A 19,284-nucleotide genomic window follows, 5' to 3' on the forward strand; every position below is an offset into this window, starting at 1 on the left:
AAACATTTTTCCGCGCTGGAAGGCTTTTTGCTCCAGAATCGTAAGCTTCAATGGTGGTGGTAAATGGACGTCCGGAGCGCAGGAACAGACGAAATATGGTCCTGTGGAGAAAAGAGCAACCTCACCGCCAAAAGGCAGATGGCGAAACGGAATGAAAAAGTGCCACCACTGTTCCATGTAGCACCGTCTGAAAGCGAAAAAATTGCAGACAAAGATTTGCCATGGTTATTGTGTGCCGCTCCGGGCTTCGGTGGTAGGTCCAAGACGACACCGAAATCGTGCATTCAGTAGCAGCAGTAGCTGCAGCACTGCTGGTGTAAAAGTCAGCATTCTCAATTTCCGCGACTTCGGCAGGACGGACGAATTACCGGGACGAGGATACTCGAGAGGTGTGCGGGGGTTTAAATGGAAAATATTTATTGCAAAACCCAGTTGTTTCGGTTGGAGTGTGGGGGGTAGATAAAGAATGGCGTTGCTCTGTCCGATGGAGCAATTGCAGGGATAAAGTTGGTAATAAACTAGCTGCATTGTTGCAGGCTGCGAGACCGGTTGGTGAATGTAATCGCGAAAAGATTGGCTCTTGTTAGCATAGGGCAAATTTCCGATGCTGGTTGAGGAATTTGGAAAGGTCCAACTAAAGTATCATGGTAGTTATCATAGTTTAACCAATCGTGGTGATCTTTATGACATATATTAACAGAAGAGAAAACAAAGTCAAACTATCAAGCAAACGACTTCAAAGTTGGGTTTCTGAAGTGATTTGTTTTAATTTATATTGCGTTTTAAATGTGTTCTTATCGTATCTGGAGATAATGTTAAAGGTTGTGTTAAGTCTTCACTACAAAACTTTTTTTTTCTTGATTTTGTTTTCCGTTGATCTTGTTTTCCGTACTGACCCAACGACTCCATGGATACAGCTCCTACATATCGACCCATCAAACTCATGGACCGTATTTTATGCCTCAGAAAATGCCAACGGCGCCGACTGGGACTGAAGTTGAATTTTTTTTTGTACACCTCGTATTTAAAAGTTGACAACATGTTTATATTATTCCTAAAACTTTGTTAAAACTGTTCCAATGGTCTAAGCCGTCGTTGTCTAGTTTAGCGTTTACGTAGAAAACTTGATCCCACGGTGCGTGGCGGGACGCTAGAAATTGATGGAGACGTATGGTGAGATTTTGAATACATAAAACACATCAACCTTCTTTACTACTGTTGAGAAGCAAAATCACACATGATCGGCAAGACATGGAATCGTCGATCGGAATTTTCTCTACATATCGATTACATAAGGTGAAAATTTTGATTACTACAACATACTTTTGAAAATTTGGTGAACGTCAAGCATAGTCTAAAACAGCGGGTAAATCAAAGAATCAATTAATCACGAGCATGTATTCATACTCCGAGACCTCAATATACTGTAAATACCAACCTTTTTTGGCATGACTGCAGTCAGCTAGCAGCCACTAAATAAGAGAGTGGTGTCGGCGCCACGCGCTCATTCTTGCGGCGGCTAATGGATCGTTTTTGCTCTACAACTCTACAAAAAAAAAAAAACAAATATGGCAATATCGCTTAGGAGTACTTTTGTGGTTAGAGTTAAACTAAATGTAAGAATAAATTCACCTAAACTGAAAAATAGTTACCGGCAAGTAGCCAGCGTGGGTGCTCCATTCACCGTTTTCTATTAATGTAAGTTCTATATTTTTTTCCAAATAATGTGAAATACAACATTTACAGCAGACACGATCAAAAAAGATCTCCTTTGATCATGTCCGGTAAGTAAACACGGTGAATGGAGCACCCACGATGACTGGCTGCTTGACGGTACATTAGAAATATATGGGACAATAGATTCTGAACACCGAAAAAAAAATAACAGCTTATATGATAGTTACGAAAAATCTGGTAAAAATATTTTATTTTTTTTTTCAGAATAATTCACATAACGCAGTTCTACCAACCGGTGGAAACTAACTATTTTAAATTGGCTCACTACTTGAATAGCCTATTAGTCCCAAGCAAATCGATTAACGTACCCAATTCTAGTCGAAATTCTAGTACTACACCATGTTTGTTTTGATTCACTATGAAAGTTTGACAGATAAAATAAGGAGTTCGAAGATTTTCCTATGTTTTGAGAGGTGCATCGATTAGCTTGGGACCGAAGAGAGTACCAGAGCTGAGCCAAAAAGTTGAGCACGTTTCTAAGAGACCTTCTGGTCTTAGAGTTACCTCTATGGTTCTACATTCTTACAAACCCCATTGGACTGTCCGCAGTACTGTCATGGTAAATTAAGAGATGGTTATTTAATATGCGCGCCCCCGCCCTGCTCAAATTCATGCGCCCATAATTGAAATAAAAGAATGAGCAAGTACAAGTACAAAAAAAAACAGAAAAAACAAGAACACATAATTCAGTTCAGTCTGACACTAGGATTATGGGTAAAACTTGTATGGAATCATAAAACGACAACATACTTAACTACTAAATCATAGATTGCTATTCATAAAATGCAATCAATTTGTTTTGTTGTTTGCTAAGAAATTAGTTCTCGATGAATATTTTAAATTGTCTTCTCTGCTTTGATCGATTCTCTTCATCGACTTTCTCTTTTCATAACCACTGCTATGCAAACAGATTTTGCGCTAATTCTACCACATAGTTTGATAAAGGAAGTTCTTATTTAGCATCCAAAATGTCAAATAACATAGGTAAAGGTTTTGCAGCTGACTTATTGTCGAAAGAGAAAGTCGATGAAAATAATCGATCAATACAGATAGGACCTTTTGAAATGTTTATCTAGAGTCCACCAACTAGAGTTGTTCAAGCCCTAGCCTTGATAAGCCTAACTCTTATCATTGCTCTATTTCGCCATGCTCATTTTATTGTCTTAATATGAATAATAAACAGCAGGCGGACGGGAGGAGCGACTAAATTTTTGCAACCAAAATTCTCACATAATAATAAGATGGTTGACGGGCTATGGATAAAGGACACAAGAGAGATTCTGGAGAATATTAATTAAGATCTCGCAGTTTCTGATGTGTAGTAAACCACTACACGACTGTTCTTAGTTACACAGTTTGAAAAAGTAGTGTAAATTTCTGTCACAATGATGCACATAAATGGAACGTCACATATCATACAAATTAACATTACAGATCGTGTAAATTTAGAGTAATTTAATTAAATATTCTAAATATTGTATGCAACCATCCATCTTTGTAAGCAATATTTCTTGCAAGTTGCTAGTTTACGTAAAAAGGAAGTTTACATGCTTCAATTTTAGCATGCATGGATATTTACATCACCATTAAAATTCATAAATTTTTGGTGTGTACCTAAGTTGTTTAGACGTAATAAACCATCATTCAATTTTAAACCCTCAAACCAGAACTCTGAAGTTCTCGAAATTCCCTACAGTCTTCAGAATTTCTCTAGAGATACCGCAATTTTCCACACATGTGTATTCCTTGATGTTCTCGGCAATGCCTTGAAGCTTACAGAACTTTCATAAAGATCTCTAAACTTTAAAAAAATCTCTAAGCTTTGGAAGATCTTGAAATTCTCTGGACTTTCGTGAAGGTTTCAGTATTTTTTTAAGCTTGTTCAATTTTTCTTAGTTCATGGAACTGTCTTGATGTTCTTTGATCTTGCTGGAAGTTCCTTAAATTTTTCTGAAGTTTCCAAAAGATCTATGCTCACAGAACTTGATTTAAAACCATTAAACTTCCATAAACATCACTCAACTTACCTGAAATTTCTCCAATTTTCTTAATGTTCATCGATCTTTCCTGGACATCTCACAATTTTTCTGGAATTCTCGAAACATCCTGAAGTAGTCAGAAAATCACTGCAATTTTTTTTTAGTCGAGCTGATAAAATTTTTTCTTAGGTTCTTTGATCTTCCCTGGTGTTCTCAAAACTTGTCGGTAGTCCTTGAGATTCTTCTGAAGCATATGCATATTTCAAAAGATGCAGATTAATATTTCAAGATCTTTCTTCCAAAGCACCTTAAAGAAAAGAAGAGATAAACTAGCCTAAAACTAAAAATCTCTTAAATAAAGTTTAAAAACAAAACTTAAAGAAAAGAGTTTTGAACGTCTTTTTCAGATGGACCCACTGTGCAGCGTGTGATAACTCCATAGAATTGTTTTATTTTGGCTGACACATACGAACGTCAATTTTAACATAAAATTGAGTCATAAAAGACGCGAAATTCAGCTCAATCAAACGTACTTTTCGTCGAGTAACAAACTTTTCAGTCTCGGTGCACTTAATTTTACATGACATGTTTGTTTACGTCTCATCCTTTATGTCAAGGATGGATTCCGTCACGTGTAAAATTAGGTATTTCTAAGTGTGTAGAACCTGCTAATTTTTGCATTGAAAGAGTCGCAATCACCGATTTTCTGATCGCTTTTCGCTAAGAATGAAGAAAAAAGAATTGATGAGAGAAAATGATATTGTGACTCTCATAAAGCGAAATTGGTAGGTTGAATGTGATAATATTCGATGAATGTAGAAAACCATGCGTGAATTACAAAAATGTTGATGAAGAAATAAGAAACTTTGAATGAGTATTTAATTAAAAACGTCATAAGTAATATAAAAAAAAAACACAATATTGAATTTGTGATGACTTTTAGCAAATACATCTAATAAGTGATTATTTGAGTGCCTTTTCAATATGGCGAAAAAACTCTATACGACATCAATAGACGTCTGTAGCATTAATACTCAGTACGGAAAACAAATCAAGGAAAAAAAGCAAACATTTGTTTATATGAAATTAATGAAACTAACCCTGTTTATACCCTGGGTCCGGCGTAGACAAACCACATTTATCCTTCTCGTGTCTTTAGGAAGTGCTGTCAGCCTTCGAATGTATACTTCCCAAGTAACGTTGCAAGTTATATATAGTTTTTAAAGCATTCTTAAAGTCTAAATATCGGTTTACAAGGCTCTCATAAAACTAGAAATATTAGTGTTTTTTTTTTGTTTATTAATTTATTTGATAAGGCTCAATATAATAAGCTTTACAGAGCCGAGGGATCTTGTTCATTATACAAAACATCTTAAAACTATAGTCAAAAGTTACAACACAATAAACACTTTATCTTCCGCTTTCCAAAAAGCCTTCTCCATCAAAACGGGAGCAGCTTCCAGTGGTCTAATTGTATGGCAGTATCACCAACGGGGAGCAGAGTGCTGCCATTGCAGCAATGAACGCAAAATGTGGTGAGCACGCACACACTCATCACTGAACGGTTGCTTTCAAAAGTCAACGACGCATTGACCGAAAGAACTGCTGATGAAGAACAATGAGGAGGACCAAACAATGGTTGCTGCCAAGCAAACAGACGATCGGGTGACACAAGTCAAGAGTAGCCTGCTTCTGTCGACAGCCGAGAAAACACTCATTACTTAGGTAATAGCGAATTTGTTTTTTATCCATGCTGAAACCAGTTCCAACCCAGTGAGAAACCAAACTTTTTGTCAGTGCGAACCTCAACCTGAGAAAGGTTTTAAAAACGAATGATCAAACTGACGTTAGTCCAAAAACAGACACCATCAATCTTAATACCCGATCTAGGTTGGAACTGAATCAAAAACAAATTCGGTATAAATAAGACGAGAGGCAGCAAAACACTCGCAAAAGAAACGCATAGCCTAAAACGAATAAAAAGAAGAAGAAATCGTCAGACGAGTACGGTCTAATTCCGTATAGATAAAACAAATATTGCAACAATTTATCTCAATTTGCACTACCGGTAAACTTCTCTATCTCTCTCTCAACCGTGCTTGTCTGTAGGTACACCGTCCATTCGAATGACCATCGGCCTATTATTTAAAAGGATGAAACGATTTCATCATCCACATCGCTTCATCCTCTACACAGATAACGAATATTTATCTTATCCAAACATTGCTTTGGTTTTCCTCGGATTTCATGCTCGTAAAAGGGCACAATCGTTTCATTCAACAGACAAATGGGAAACGATTCAATCATATTTCTAGGAGGGAACGTGGTTAGAATACACGGAGAGAAAAAAACAGTTTCCCCGTTTAGTTTTATTCCCTGTCCATTTTTGTGTGGTAATTCTTTTCAATTCGAATTCGCAATATTGATACATATGATCATTAATTTACTGACTTATTATTGGTTACATGCAGTAAGCAAATTAAGTATATCGAAGTACTCATTTGAGAATTTGTGTAATGCTTAGGTAGTGAATTCATCTACAAACAAACTATCAGTGCATTCAATCAAAATCCGGTGAACAATCGAGTGCAAACATTTGGCACACATCACTAGTCGTAGGCCGATGATAGACTGTAAATGCAAGAGGCTGAGAAGGATGGGAAGATGAACATTCCAGATACGATGCAATCTTATGTAGGAGGATCGGTCAGATACTCCCGTCGTTATTGATGGGGTATCATCGTTCGGACAAATAAGCATCCCAAGCAGCGATACGGGATTTAATTTAGCTCATAGCATGCAAATATTTGCATTTCTTCCTTTCTGGAGAATAATCTACGTCTCACAGCAAGTGGGCGCTCATTGGGAAATGGGTCTATTTGTGATGCAGGTTGAAGATTTCGTTTCATTCGGTGAATGAATATGATGTTTCGATTTGGCTTTGCAATGAACTTGTTTTTGAGATCTTCAAAATATCCTAACAAATATTCAACAAAACTTTGGATCAAAAGGGGCTTCTGATAGGCTAGTCAGTATTTTAGATTTTAGATTTTAGATTTTAGATTTTAGATTTTAGATTTTAGATTTTAGATTTTAGATTTTAGATTTTAGATTTTAGTTTTTAGATTTTAGATTTTAGATTTAAGATTTTAGATTTTAGATTTTAGATTTTAGATTTTAGATTTTCGATTTTAGATTTTAGATTTTAGATTTTAGTTTTTAGATTTTAGATTTTAGATTTTAGATTTTAGATTTTAGATTTTAGATTTTATATTTAGATTTTAGATTTTATATTTAGATTTTAGATTTTAGATTTTAGATTTTAGATTTTAGATTTTAGATTTTAGATTTTAGATTTTAGATTTTAGATTTTAGATTTTAGATCTTAGATTTTAGATTTTAGATTTTAAATTTTAGATTTTAGATTTTAGATTTTAGATTTTAGATTTTAGATTTTAGATTTTAGATTTTAGATTTTAGATTTTAGATTTTAGATTTTAGATTTTAGATTTTAGATTTTAGATTTTAGATTTTAGATTTTAGATTTTAGATTTTAGATTTTAGATTTTAGATTTTAGATTTTAGATTTTAGATTTTAGATTTTAGATTTTAGATTTTAGATTTTAGATTTTAGATTTTAGATTTTAGATTTTAGATTTATTTCATCAACCGACGTTGACTAGTACACAAACATATACAGCTTGTTTTTCTTTAATCCGGAATTATTTAAGATTTTGGCGTAACAATTATTGTAAACATTGACGTTAATCACTGATTACAGGTGAATAAAAGCTAGATTTCGCAAAAAAAAACTCTACCAACTGCTAGGGAAATTACTCCCCTACCTGATAGGTTTGTTAGCTTGTGAGATTAAGCTTTCATTTGCGAGAAAACTGTGATTGAAGTATTTATAAAAAAATTGTAACGCCCAAATCTAAATCAATCCGGAAACACACATAAAACAATTTTTTGAAAAAATTAAAAAGAACACTTTTGTATTAATAATATGGAGCTAGAGACGGTCCAACCTAGAACATCTTTCGTGTTGAAAATTTTCTCGACTACCCATACATAATAGTATAAGGGTTGTTTACCAGTAAATTCTTAGCAATTCGTTTTTTTTATTTTAAAATCAAATCTTAAAAGTCTGCAACATTCAAATGTTGTTGAGGGTAAGTTCTTATTCTGATTTGTCTTAATTACGTTCCTGCTTTAGTGGGACTTGACGCCAGCTCTCAACTTATTGTTTTTTGAGCACATCCAGAGTTGTTAATTGAGTATGACGAATAGTAATCACGGTTGACCCGGTGCATCCCGAATATTTCTGTTATAATGAACAGGTCTAATAATCATGTATCAATTTCCTCATATTTTGAGGAGAACAAACCGAGTTGAAAGGAATATTTTAAATTTAAAATCCAGCAATTTTAATAAACCACATACCTATGGTTTGGCAAAACTATTTCAATTTTATAAGGTCCTTTGAACTTTTGGCGATTCTCCAGTTTTCAAGACTACGAAACATAAACGTTAAATATAACAATTATGAATTACTACGGAGACCATGTTTAAATTTACGTGTTATTTTGAGCAAAGTAGACATCAATAATAATCAACTGTTAAAAGTGACCGTATTTCGATACTTTACGGTATCTACCGAATACATCTAGTTCTACAACTATTTCAGGTTGCAATTATTTTATAGCATTTATCCTTGCTAGAGATTCAATCAGTTGATTTCAATTTCAGATAACGACAATTGCAATTTTAATAATCCTCGTTTCGATGTTCTCTCTGTTTCCATTTCCAGATGTCATAATATGGGTTTCACGTGCGAGAAAGCGCATTATCGCACGTCACATTTTGAGCAAAGTTGGATCGAAACAATTGGCTGTGATCAGTTGACTGCACCGGCAACAGCAGCAACGCTTACACCCGCCGGCACTGTCAGTAGTTTCAAAAAGCATCAAAAGCTTCGCCCAAAAGCTTACAATCAAAACAAATCATCACCGGCAAGCCAACATCAAAGTGCCGCTCGATTCCCACCTGCATCGGAGCCACCAAAAGTAGTCAATTCCAGAACCAGCCTTCATTATCCATTCAACCTTTTTCATCCGTTCCACTCATCCTCGTACCAGTACTCGACGATTATTTTAGATAAACTCTCACAATTTATCACTAAACATGTAGCAGCGAGAAGTGGCTCCGTTTGGAACACTGCTCCATTCTGCGCCTCCCCTGTCAGCACATTTGACAAACCGTCGACTGATGCGCTGGCTAGCCTGCATTCCCACGACGCCGGAAGCAGGCAATTTCCAACAGGGCCTCCAGAAGCTTGTGCATCGAATTGCCAACAGCCTTCGCCGTCCCCGTCCTCCTCCTGCTCAAAAACGTCGAGACTAGCTATATCGAGGGCCTCCTCCACACCAGCACCACAACCACAAACGGTGACGCCACCGTCGTCATCATCGTCCTGTGATCCTTTGGTTGCTCCGGTTGAACCGATTGGCAGCACAGCTACCACAACCGGTTGCACCAAAACGTTACCATATTCGTCGTCGTTACCGTCGGAACAAGCATCATCAACAGTATCATTATCGTCATCATCGACCCAGGCCTCGCTGCCGACGCCTTCTTCGTCCGGCCTTCGGTTGCCTTCCACAGGCCCTTCATCGCATCAAGCCTCTTCGATTTCATCGACGACGACGAGGACAACGGCTAGACCTACTAGTAGTCATTATCTTGTAAGACACTCACTTTGTTTATATGCAGCATCTAGCGTTATATTAGCATTATGTTATCTAACAATACCAACAGTTGCCTCAGACACACCACATACTATGTAAGTATACTTGGATAACTCTGATGTTCTATTTTCCCTTTAAAAATCTCATTGATGTGATCAAACTGTGACTCTCACCTTCTGTCTTCTGTCTATCCGTCTAACTGCATCTCTAGATCCCTGCTATTTCCTTTATTGCTCTAAAAACAAATGCAGGCATCTCTAAACTCTAACTGTCTATCCTAATGCTTGCAATAAACTATCGATGTCGTCTGTTTTCCCTGCACATGTTTGTAGAATGAGGTGTTACCGAAAACTATTAAAGAGCAGTTCCACGCAAAAAAGTTTTTTTTTATTCGACCTACTTCGGTTTCCATGAAGTTTAAGTTAATTGTTTGTAATGAGCAATAATTAACATTTGTGCTAAATTTCTAATATGTTGGATCATACAATTTGTATCAAAAAAGGCGAATTGAACATTTGTCAATAAATCGTAGCATGAAATCTTCACTTCTAATCGCCATTTCGATCTGAGAAAAAAAATTAATAAAGTCTTCCTTTGAGAAATATTTACAGCATTTTTTTTTTCAAAATACGTGTTAAACATTTAAATAATTCAAAATGTTTATGTTTCCAATTAAAATTTGTAATAAAGCCCATGAAAAATGTAATTTTCTTGAAATGTTGTTAACCTCGAACTCTTAAGAATTAACACAAATCTGAAAACACGGATTGCTGCGGATTGTTCTTGTAATGTTTGCACAGAAAACGATTTAAATTATCTTAAATATTGTTTTTTATGTATGTGTTTTTCGGAAATTTAGAGTTCTTTGAGTTTGCATTGCGGTGCTTTTTTTTTCCTAGAAAGGATTTGATTTTAACAACAACTTTGTGTCAGATGTCATTTCGATAATAAGTTATGTTTTCATAATACGGTTTCTTAAAAAATTTTAAAATACGCCATTTCGAAAAAAAAAAATAGAGGTGCAAAATGGTCAAATTTTAGCATAAGTGTAAATGATTGCCCATAAGCAACAAGTATGCAAAGTTTCATGCAAATTAGAAAAGATCAAGTCTGATCGCTCCGATATTTGGCGTGGAACTGCTCAGAATTAAGTGCGTTTAGTTTAAGAGCCTTCTAATAATTCTGGTCAGTTTAGCTTAGATCTTGAAACTGTAAATAATCCAAGAGCAGCCGGAAAACTCGAATCAGCAAGTATTCACCAAACAGTAAAGTATATAACACAAAGGTCGAAGGACAAAAGGTCGAAGGACAAAAGGTCGAAGGATAAAAAGTCGATGGTCAAAAAGTCGAGGGTCAAAAGGTCGAAGGACAAAAGGTCGAAGGACAAAAGGTCGAAGGACTAAAGGTCGAAGGATAAAAGGTCGAAGGACAAAAGGTCGAAGGACTAAAGGTCGAAGGACTAAAGGTCGAAGGACTAAAAGTCGAAGGACAAAAGGTCGAAGGACTAAAGGTCGAAGGACAAAAGGTCGAAGGACAAAAGGTCGAAGGATAAAAGGTCGAAGGATAAAAGGTCGAAGGATAAAAGGTCGAAAGACAAAAGGTCGAAGGACAAAAGGTCGAAGGACAAAAGGTCGAAGGACAAAAGGTCGAAGGACAAAAGGTCGAAGGACAAAAGGTCGAAGGACAAAAGGTCGAAGGACAAAAGGCCGAAGGACAAAAGGTTGAAGGACAAAACGTCGAAGGACAAAAGGTCGAAGGACAAAAGGTCGAAGGACAAAAGGTCGAAGGACAAAACGTCGAAGGACAAAAGGTCGAAGGACAGAAGGTCGAAGGACAAAAGGACGAAGGACAAAAGGTCGAAGGACAAAACTTCGAAGGACAAAAGGTCGAAGGACAAAAGGGTCGAAGGACAAAAAGGTCATAGAACAAATGGTCGAAGGACAAATGGTCGAAGTACAAAAGGTTTAAGGACAAAAAGTCGATGGACAAAAATTCGAAGGATACTTAATTTTATTAAGTGGAATTAAATGGAAGGTAACCTTTATTGCTGTTATAATTTTCAGAGCTTTTTGAGTAAAATTTAATGAGACAAAAAATAGTAAAAAGTTTCGAGCACTTTAAGTGAGGATGTTCAGAAGCTTTTATCTGGCAAAGATCTGTTCATGTTACAAATATGGAGTTTACTTCAAGTGAGATAAATAACTATGAAGAATTTTAAGTTTGAGTGTTCAATAGCTTTCATCTGTTAAAAAACTTCTCATGTTATAAAGAAGGAGTCAGAGAATTCACTTTCGAACAATGTTAGTTGGAGAGAGTTAAGAAAGAGACATATCTTTCGATATGTTCAGTTTGGTAACTCAAAGTCTAAGCTTGATTTTCTTAGCATATAAATTTTCTACATTTCCTTTTTTTTTTATTTTCTATCTTCGTCCTTTTGACCTTTTGACCTTTTGACCTTTTGACCTTTTGATTAGACCTGTTGTCATTTTTAATTACATTCGACCTTCTGTTCATTCAACCTTTTGTCCATCCGACTATTTGTCCCTATTTATTTCCTTCGAACTTTTGTCCATTCGGTATTTTGTCCCTTCGCTCTTAGGCTATTCGACATTATGTTCTTGGACCAATTGCCCAACAACCCTTTTGACCTTCAATCTTAGGAGTTTTTCGATCATAGAGAACATTAAGGAACTCCTAAATACTCGACAACTTCCGTACCAGCGAGATGCTCCCGAACTCTTAGTTAAAAAGATTTTCTATGAACTCTGAGAAATCCTGACACTTCAGGGAAAATCAAAACACGCAAATTTTCGATACTTTCAAGATTTTACGGGAATCTCAGGCGTTTCTGTTGAAATTTCCGAAGTTCTCCTGTTACCGTCAGTTTGTCAAGTTCTTACAGATAACCGGAACTCTAGCACCTCATAAAGCAAATATATCTTCTGTCCCGGGTCACAGGTTCTGGAGGAACCGATTTTTTTAAAATTATTGTCACTTTAACACTCTTGGGTCATCCTTGACTTGTTCGGGGACGATATTTGATCATGACTATAGGCATGAGAGGTATGGATGATAATCACTAGGCCGGGCTGTCCTCCGGAGGTACAGAAGTACTCTCGCTGTTTCAGGAGTTATTGAAGTTCAAAAAGCTCCCGGAGTTCCTGGAATCTTGGTACTCATTCCCCGCAGCTCTGGGAATTTCTGGATCAGTGATAGTTCATATAGTTCCATTAAGCCTAATAATAATAAAGATAATTCCGAATTTATCTACGGCTTCTGGTACTCTCAATAATCCCAAGCTGTGAAAACTTTCAAGACTCCATTGATCACAGGAAATTTTAAAATTCAAATTCTCCCAGAATTTCAAAAATATCAATAACTTCAAAAACTCCTCGTATGCATTTGCGTAGCTAATGGGGATGCCTGGGGAGTCTGATCCCCTCCAGAATGATCCAGACCTCCTTCAGATTTTTTTTGTGATTCTAACACAGAATTTTTTAATTATATTAATCTTTAAAACAAAATCGATTCAACTATTTTGGAACATAAAGGACCAAATGAAATCTTGGAACCTCAGGAAATCCTAAAAACACCAGCAACCTGTAGAACTCATGGAAACTTTAAGATATTATAGCACTATGACTTCTAGAACCACAAGAACTAGTGTAATAACTGTACATAACTCTGTGGATGTGATATGAATTCTGAAGCGCTCTGACTCGCGGTTGCATCTAGACTAACTTTATTACGTATATCTTAATCTACCCTGAGGCCTCGCTTTGCATGTGGGGACTACGTGACCCTTTTTGCTGGATCAGCATAAGTCGCGATCGTTCCTTTGTTATACTTTGGACCGGACGCGGCTCATGCTGTTTGTTTTTGATACTTTGAAAAGAGTGCGCTTTATGCTGATCGTTTTGTTTAAGGGCCGCATCCACTACACTAGAGTTATGATCCCAAGTAACAATTTTGGTTTTATGATTGTTCAATAGACCATGATTCAGACTTGTATAATGCTTAAAGGTGAAAAAGGCAACATTAATTTTCAAAATTTCACAAGAAGAAAAGGTCATAACCAAAATTACGTTAATGAAAATGTGTTCATTGCATTCAACTTGCCTGTCAGCACTCAATGAATTTCGCTTTTAAATGAAAAAATCCGCTTTTGAATTTCCAAAAATTAGAGACACCTCCTTTCCTCTTAATATCTTCATAAAACTTGCAATGTAACATCGAATTTTACGATCTTCTGGAACTGAAGAGACCCTTAAAACTCTAGGAGCTCTAGAAAATATTTCAGGCACTTTCTATACCGGTAATTCAGAATTTTCTATCTCTAGGAACCAAGATGATTAAATACTCTCAGAACTTTGATTTTGTCTGATATTCGAGAACTTTAAAAATAACTGTTCAAACAGATTCAACACTGGGAGTTTTTACAACACTATCTTCCTTCCTGAGCTCCAGCAACAGGTACGACAGCTTCTGAAACTCGAGAACCCCTGTCACACATTTAGCTTTAAATGTTGTGAAAAGATGCCATTGTAAGACTCCTCTTTATTTGAAAAATATCCTGATAACAAGCCCAATTCAACAAAATGAATTTAAGCATGAAGATAAATTATTTTTAAAATAGTTTTTGGAACACCTCAGTACTACATCGTGTGCAGCGTATCTTTCAATTTACCACTATAACGAAACCTTTATTTTCCTATTTCCCTAAATGTGTTTTGCATAATCTCTACCTGCTGCTTCACATTTCTTTCTCACAACAACCTTACCACCAGGAATATGTATCTCTATACATATCAAAACAATATCCTTTCTCTATCAAGTCCACTTCCCAACAAGACACAACAGTTTGCACTCAGAGTACACTTCAAAACAATACAAACACCTGCACAAAACAGTATTTTCTATACGAGTACTCCATTTTCCTGTTTACTCCAGCCTCCGTACTCTCCCATTCAAGCGTCAGTTCAACAAAAATTATAACATCCCCATAGTCACTTTTATCAAGATCCTCTGAAGATAAAATGTGCAGCTACATAAGCCTCTCCTATAGTACAGATTGCATTTCGAGATTACCGTGCAACAGGGAATGCAATCTGCACATATTTATAGTAGATGCCAGAATTCAAGAGATTTTCTAATGAAGTAAATTTTTCAACCCTTGCTTACAGGCGAGGAAAAACTCGGTAAATAACATGCAAAAGTAACTGCTAGAAAAGTTGCGTCAAAGTACATTTCATCAATTCGTTACTGTGCTTTACTTTTGAACACCCAAACCGCCACTCTGATTAATTGCTTAATCAACTACTAACGACTGGCACAGGGCTCATATTGACCCCAATCAAGTGTTGTCTTTGGGTGAAGAAAAAAAGCAAAGCACATTGCCTCGAAAAAAAAACTCAAGCGCTAATACAAGTTAGGCAACCCTTCCATACGTTGTGCTCATTTCATTGCATGTCCACTTTATGATGACTTATGTTAGCAATATCTATAAATGTACAGTATTATGTTTTACCATTCCATAGAGCTTTTCATGCTTCGTTACGTGCTTTGACTGTAGTAAAACCAAAAAAAAACAAGCTGATAGTGCAACTATACGAAAACAAAAAGATACAATCTTAACTAATTCATTCTCTCCATCTCGCCCCGGCCAACGACGTGATTTTATGACCCAACTTACGGTTGGTGGTGCTGATGCTGCTGTTGCTGAAACCGATCAACAATATTGATGACGATGGCGTTGATGATAATGATGATGATGTGCCGTTCAGTTTTGCCGAAGGAAAGTCAGACAAAGAAATTTTAGATCACCTATTAAAAGGCTCACGATATGACAAAAGGTTGCTACCACCGGTTGATGGTAAGTGTCGTCCCTTCCTCCTATAACTGTGTCCTTGTTTTTTCTCTTGTATCATCCCGCTAGCTACTAACTGCTATAACACTTTGTGGTTGCTGTTTCACGTATTGTGCCACTCTGCTAAACAAGACGAAATCATTCACGCTAAATCACACATAAACACACACACACACACATACACAGAGTTATATCCTTTGTTGTGCTCCCATTTTGGTTTTATTTGTGCTTTAATCCATTTTATTTTCGTTTATAGGGTAGGTGTACCAGTTATGGCATGTACAAAATGGTACCAGTTATGGCATTACTTCATTTAGGCCATAACTGGTACATGTTTAAAGTAGTGCCATAGTTGGTACACCTCTCCTAGTGCCTGGTTGATCCTTATGAATATTAGAGTGGGTAAAGTTTGTACAGTGAGTCACAACAATCGACATTTCCTAACAGCTCTTTCGATTTGTATTGGAACACAAAAACAACTGCGCCAAATTTGATAGAATGTGGCCGCGATCTGGATTTTATGGAAAATTTTACAATTAGTATGGAAAAATGTACGGGAAACGTAAAAAAATATCCATTTACTTGTTAAAATCTCTTGGACAAAGTTATTCACAATAGTGTGTCCTATCTTAAACTAACATGTGGGCAATTTTGAGCAATTTGTGAATTTCTAGCAAAAATTAATATTTTTGTTCCTTTTTCTCGTACATTTTCCATCGCTAACTTAAATAAACAAGATTAAGATAGCATAGAAATTATTTCAAATTTAGTACAGTGTTTGAGAACCTTAACAAATTAAAAGAGCAGTGGAAAGCTGGGGATTGTTCTGTTGACACTCCTCCTAATGAACATAACTCGAAAATATAGTGCTGTTAAAATGCTTATTGCTATGTTTCGCTTGAATATCGTACAAAAAAATTTAATTTAATTTTCAGTTTTGTACAAACCAAATTGGACGACTAAATAGCCTTTTATGTAGTTAAACATTATATTCTTAAATTGTATAATTTGAAGTTGAACTGTGGAAGGTTATCCACTAGAAATGATTTAAGCTCTAGGGAAGGGTAGCCAACCATGCAACGCAAAGTGCAGAAAAGTTGGATAATAGTTTATATGAGGACCAATTATAGTATTTTGATTATTTAATATTGTTTGCCTATTTCTACATATTTCAACTATACAAATCCAAATATCAAGTGTGTAGAGTTGAAATCATGCATGTATGCATTTTAGAACGTTTTCCTTCGAAATTAACGAATACAGTGAAGGCATCATATTTTAGGCAGTTAAGGAACTATCAAATTCAATGTAAATTTAAAAAATCAACACGCAAAAAATTTCTTTAAAATTTTATTTGCCTCTTTTTGAAACAACTAAGAATAGTTGAAACATATAGAACTTGATGAAATTATTAAAAAGTGTTGGTAAAAATAAGAAGTGAATCGAAAAGTAGTTAAAAAGTTTAAATGAAAAACGAGACATTGGAAAAAATACAAAACAGTACATTTAATTTTAGCTTAACATGTTGACAAAAGTGCCAAACGGGAAAAATAAGCATATTTTTGATTTCTGTAGAATGCCCGTTCCATAGACTTGACACTGTCCATCAAGTTCTGCACAGTGACCTTTCTGTACCTAGACGTTGCTGACCAATTTTTCATTTTCTTTTTCGACGAACTTGAAATTGTTTTCCAAAAACCACTATAGAGTAGATTTGGCGTAATACACCGACGCCAAATCTGGCCATAAGAAAGGAGGGAACTCGTGGTTTCTATACAGTGGAAGCAATCTCTTATTCAAGCATTCGTCCTGATCAGCGAATCCAAACACAAAAAGAAACCAACGATACAGACAAAACGGTTGCTACGACTACCATGACAAACTCGCTCTGTAACATAGCTCGATCGGAGTGGTAGAACGATAATGATATCTAGACTAACATTTGAAAAGGGTGTAATTCCAAAATGACCATATCGAGAAAATCGCTTCCGAATTTTGATGACCTAAAAATTAATCCTATTTCACGACTTTACATTTTCTGGATGATTTTATAAGCTTGACCTATAGTTAATAGTGTAATCTATCATCATGCATCACTAAAAACTCAAAAAAAGTTCTGGTAAAGCGTAACAACCAGACGCAGCATTGAGTTGAAATTTGAAAATACGCCATGTAAGAAGAAACGTTTTTGATGATTTGAAGTGATATTTTCTTCTACTTTTTCGTATTTAACGAGTAGTTTGTGAACTGTTCGCTCTATATGTGGCAAAATATGTTTTTATTTTTTACATTTTGGCTCTTCCCTTGTTTGTCTAGATATATTGCTTGCCTCCTTTGTTGCAATATACACGGATGAGGACATAGCTTGATCTGAATCGGAAAAAGACATAACAAAACAAATCCCATTAACACACGTGTACCATCTTCGGCTTTACTTCGTGAAGCAGCTTGCCAACAATTTGCTCGTTTCCTTCTACCGCCCCGAGTGAGCTGTATCGCAAGGGCTGCTTGTCATGTAAAAAAGGAAGAAAATTATATCATTATTGCTTTCCATTTCCGACATAGCGTTATCATTCGGTTCGTTGATCACTTGTAATTTTGTCATTTGGAGATATTTTTGATTCCTTGATCTTGATATATTTGAGCAGTTTATGTCCCTTTTGTATAAAACATAGATGATCGCAAACCACATGTGCAAATAGCTTGCCAAATGACCAATCGCAACAATCGGGTCTGCAATAGGATTGGGCGATCTTGGATCAATCTTTGGAAGATCGAACTTTTTCATCAAGATTTCCGATTTTTCGGATCGACTCTTTGTCCACGAAAAGCTCGAAAAAATCAATAACTTCTTTCGATCTTTTCGATCTTCAAAAAATTGTGTTAAATTTTGTAATTGTATTTACATCGAAAAAAGGATTTACTCTCACCCTACACACTTAGAAATAACTAATTTTACCAGAGACGTAATCCATATTGGACGTAAATCATGGAACGTAAACAAACATTTCATGTAAAATTAAGTGTTCTCAAACCAAAACATTAGCAAGTTGACGAAGAGAACGTTTGATTGAATTGATTTTTTCGTTTCTTTCAACTGATTCTTATGTCAAAAGGGCCGCTTACATGTGTCGGTCTCAGGGAACCGAAATTTACATGACTTTTTCGTGGTGTGTAGAGTGCGTGGTAAATTGAACGAACATAACGTCAACATCACCATCGCTCCCTACAATGACGTCACTATTTGCGTTGCCGATATTTACAAATACAGCAACATTTGAAGGTTTTCGGTGCCTCCCTCCTGGGCTCATTGCTGCTTACCGTCACGACAACATTAAATTTTAATTGAACATTATAAAGGATAGAATTTCTTGGGGTACCAACGTAAACAAGCCTATAGTCCATTCTATACACAGCAAAAAAATAATTTTGATATCACATCAAAGTACACGCACAGCAATCGTGTCAAAAATATTGTATAATTTACCTGCTAAAAAGGACAAAATTATCATTAAAACTGTGCATGAACTGACATTACGCTGCTTTTATTGCATTTATTTATTTTTATGGCCTGAGATTTTCGACATGATTGAAGTGCATCCTCTTGGATGTAATATTAAAATTAATTTTTTGCTGTGTATGCAAGAGTATTGATGGTTCGAAAGTGAGGATAAAAATAATAAACCAACATTTTAGCTAGAGCTAGAGCGAAAGTGACGATAGCAAACTAAGCACTTGAAAATGGGAATACGTACGAGTTATAACCGCCAGAAAGGTCAATTAAAATAAAAACCATAGGATCGATCTACCAAAGATCTGTTCTTTGGTACCGATTTAATCAGTGGATCGATACATTGCAGACTCTGCAATCGTCACACTCTTTTCAACCGATTTAGTGTAAAACTGAGGCCAAGGGAGTGTTCTTGAATCTTCTTTGACGTATGTTTCGTCGTCC

General features: G+C 36.0%; 1 protein-coding gene across 24 annotated transcripts in view; it reads left to right on the forward strand.

The window, feature by feature from the left end:
• Positions 1–19,284, forward strand: part of pHCl-1 (pH-sensitive chloride channel 1) — a 442,438-nt gene that overhangs the window by 268,228 nt on the left and 154,926 nt on the right. For 23 of the 24 annotated variants that reach the window (XM_065218428.1, XM_065218422.1, XM_065218457.1 and 20 more), the window contains 3 exons: positions 8,527–9,558; positions 14,647–14,661; positions 15,247–15,335. In XM_065218428.1, coding sequence (XP_065074500.1) covers positions 8,537–9,558; positions 14,647–14,661; positions 15,247–15,335 — 1,126 coding nt within the window. In that variant the 5' untranslated portion in view covers positions 8,527–8,536. The remainder of the gene's footprint in view (positions 1–8,526; positions 9,559–14,646; positions 14,662–15,246; positions 15,336–19,284) is intronic. The other variant, XM_065218467.1, reaches the window with a different exon arrangement.

The sequence above is a fragment of the Ochlerotatus camptorhynchus genome, unplaced genomic scaffold, assembly GCF_037179485.1.
Source record: "Ochlerotatus camptorhynchus isolate MF236.1 unplaced genomic scaffold, CSIRO-AGI_Acam_v1.1 ptg000008l, whole genome shotgun sequence".
Lineage (NCBI taxonomy): Eukaryota > Metazoa > Arthropoda > Insecta > Diptera > Culicidae > Ochlerotatus > Ochlerotatus camptorhynchus.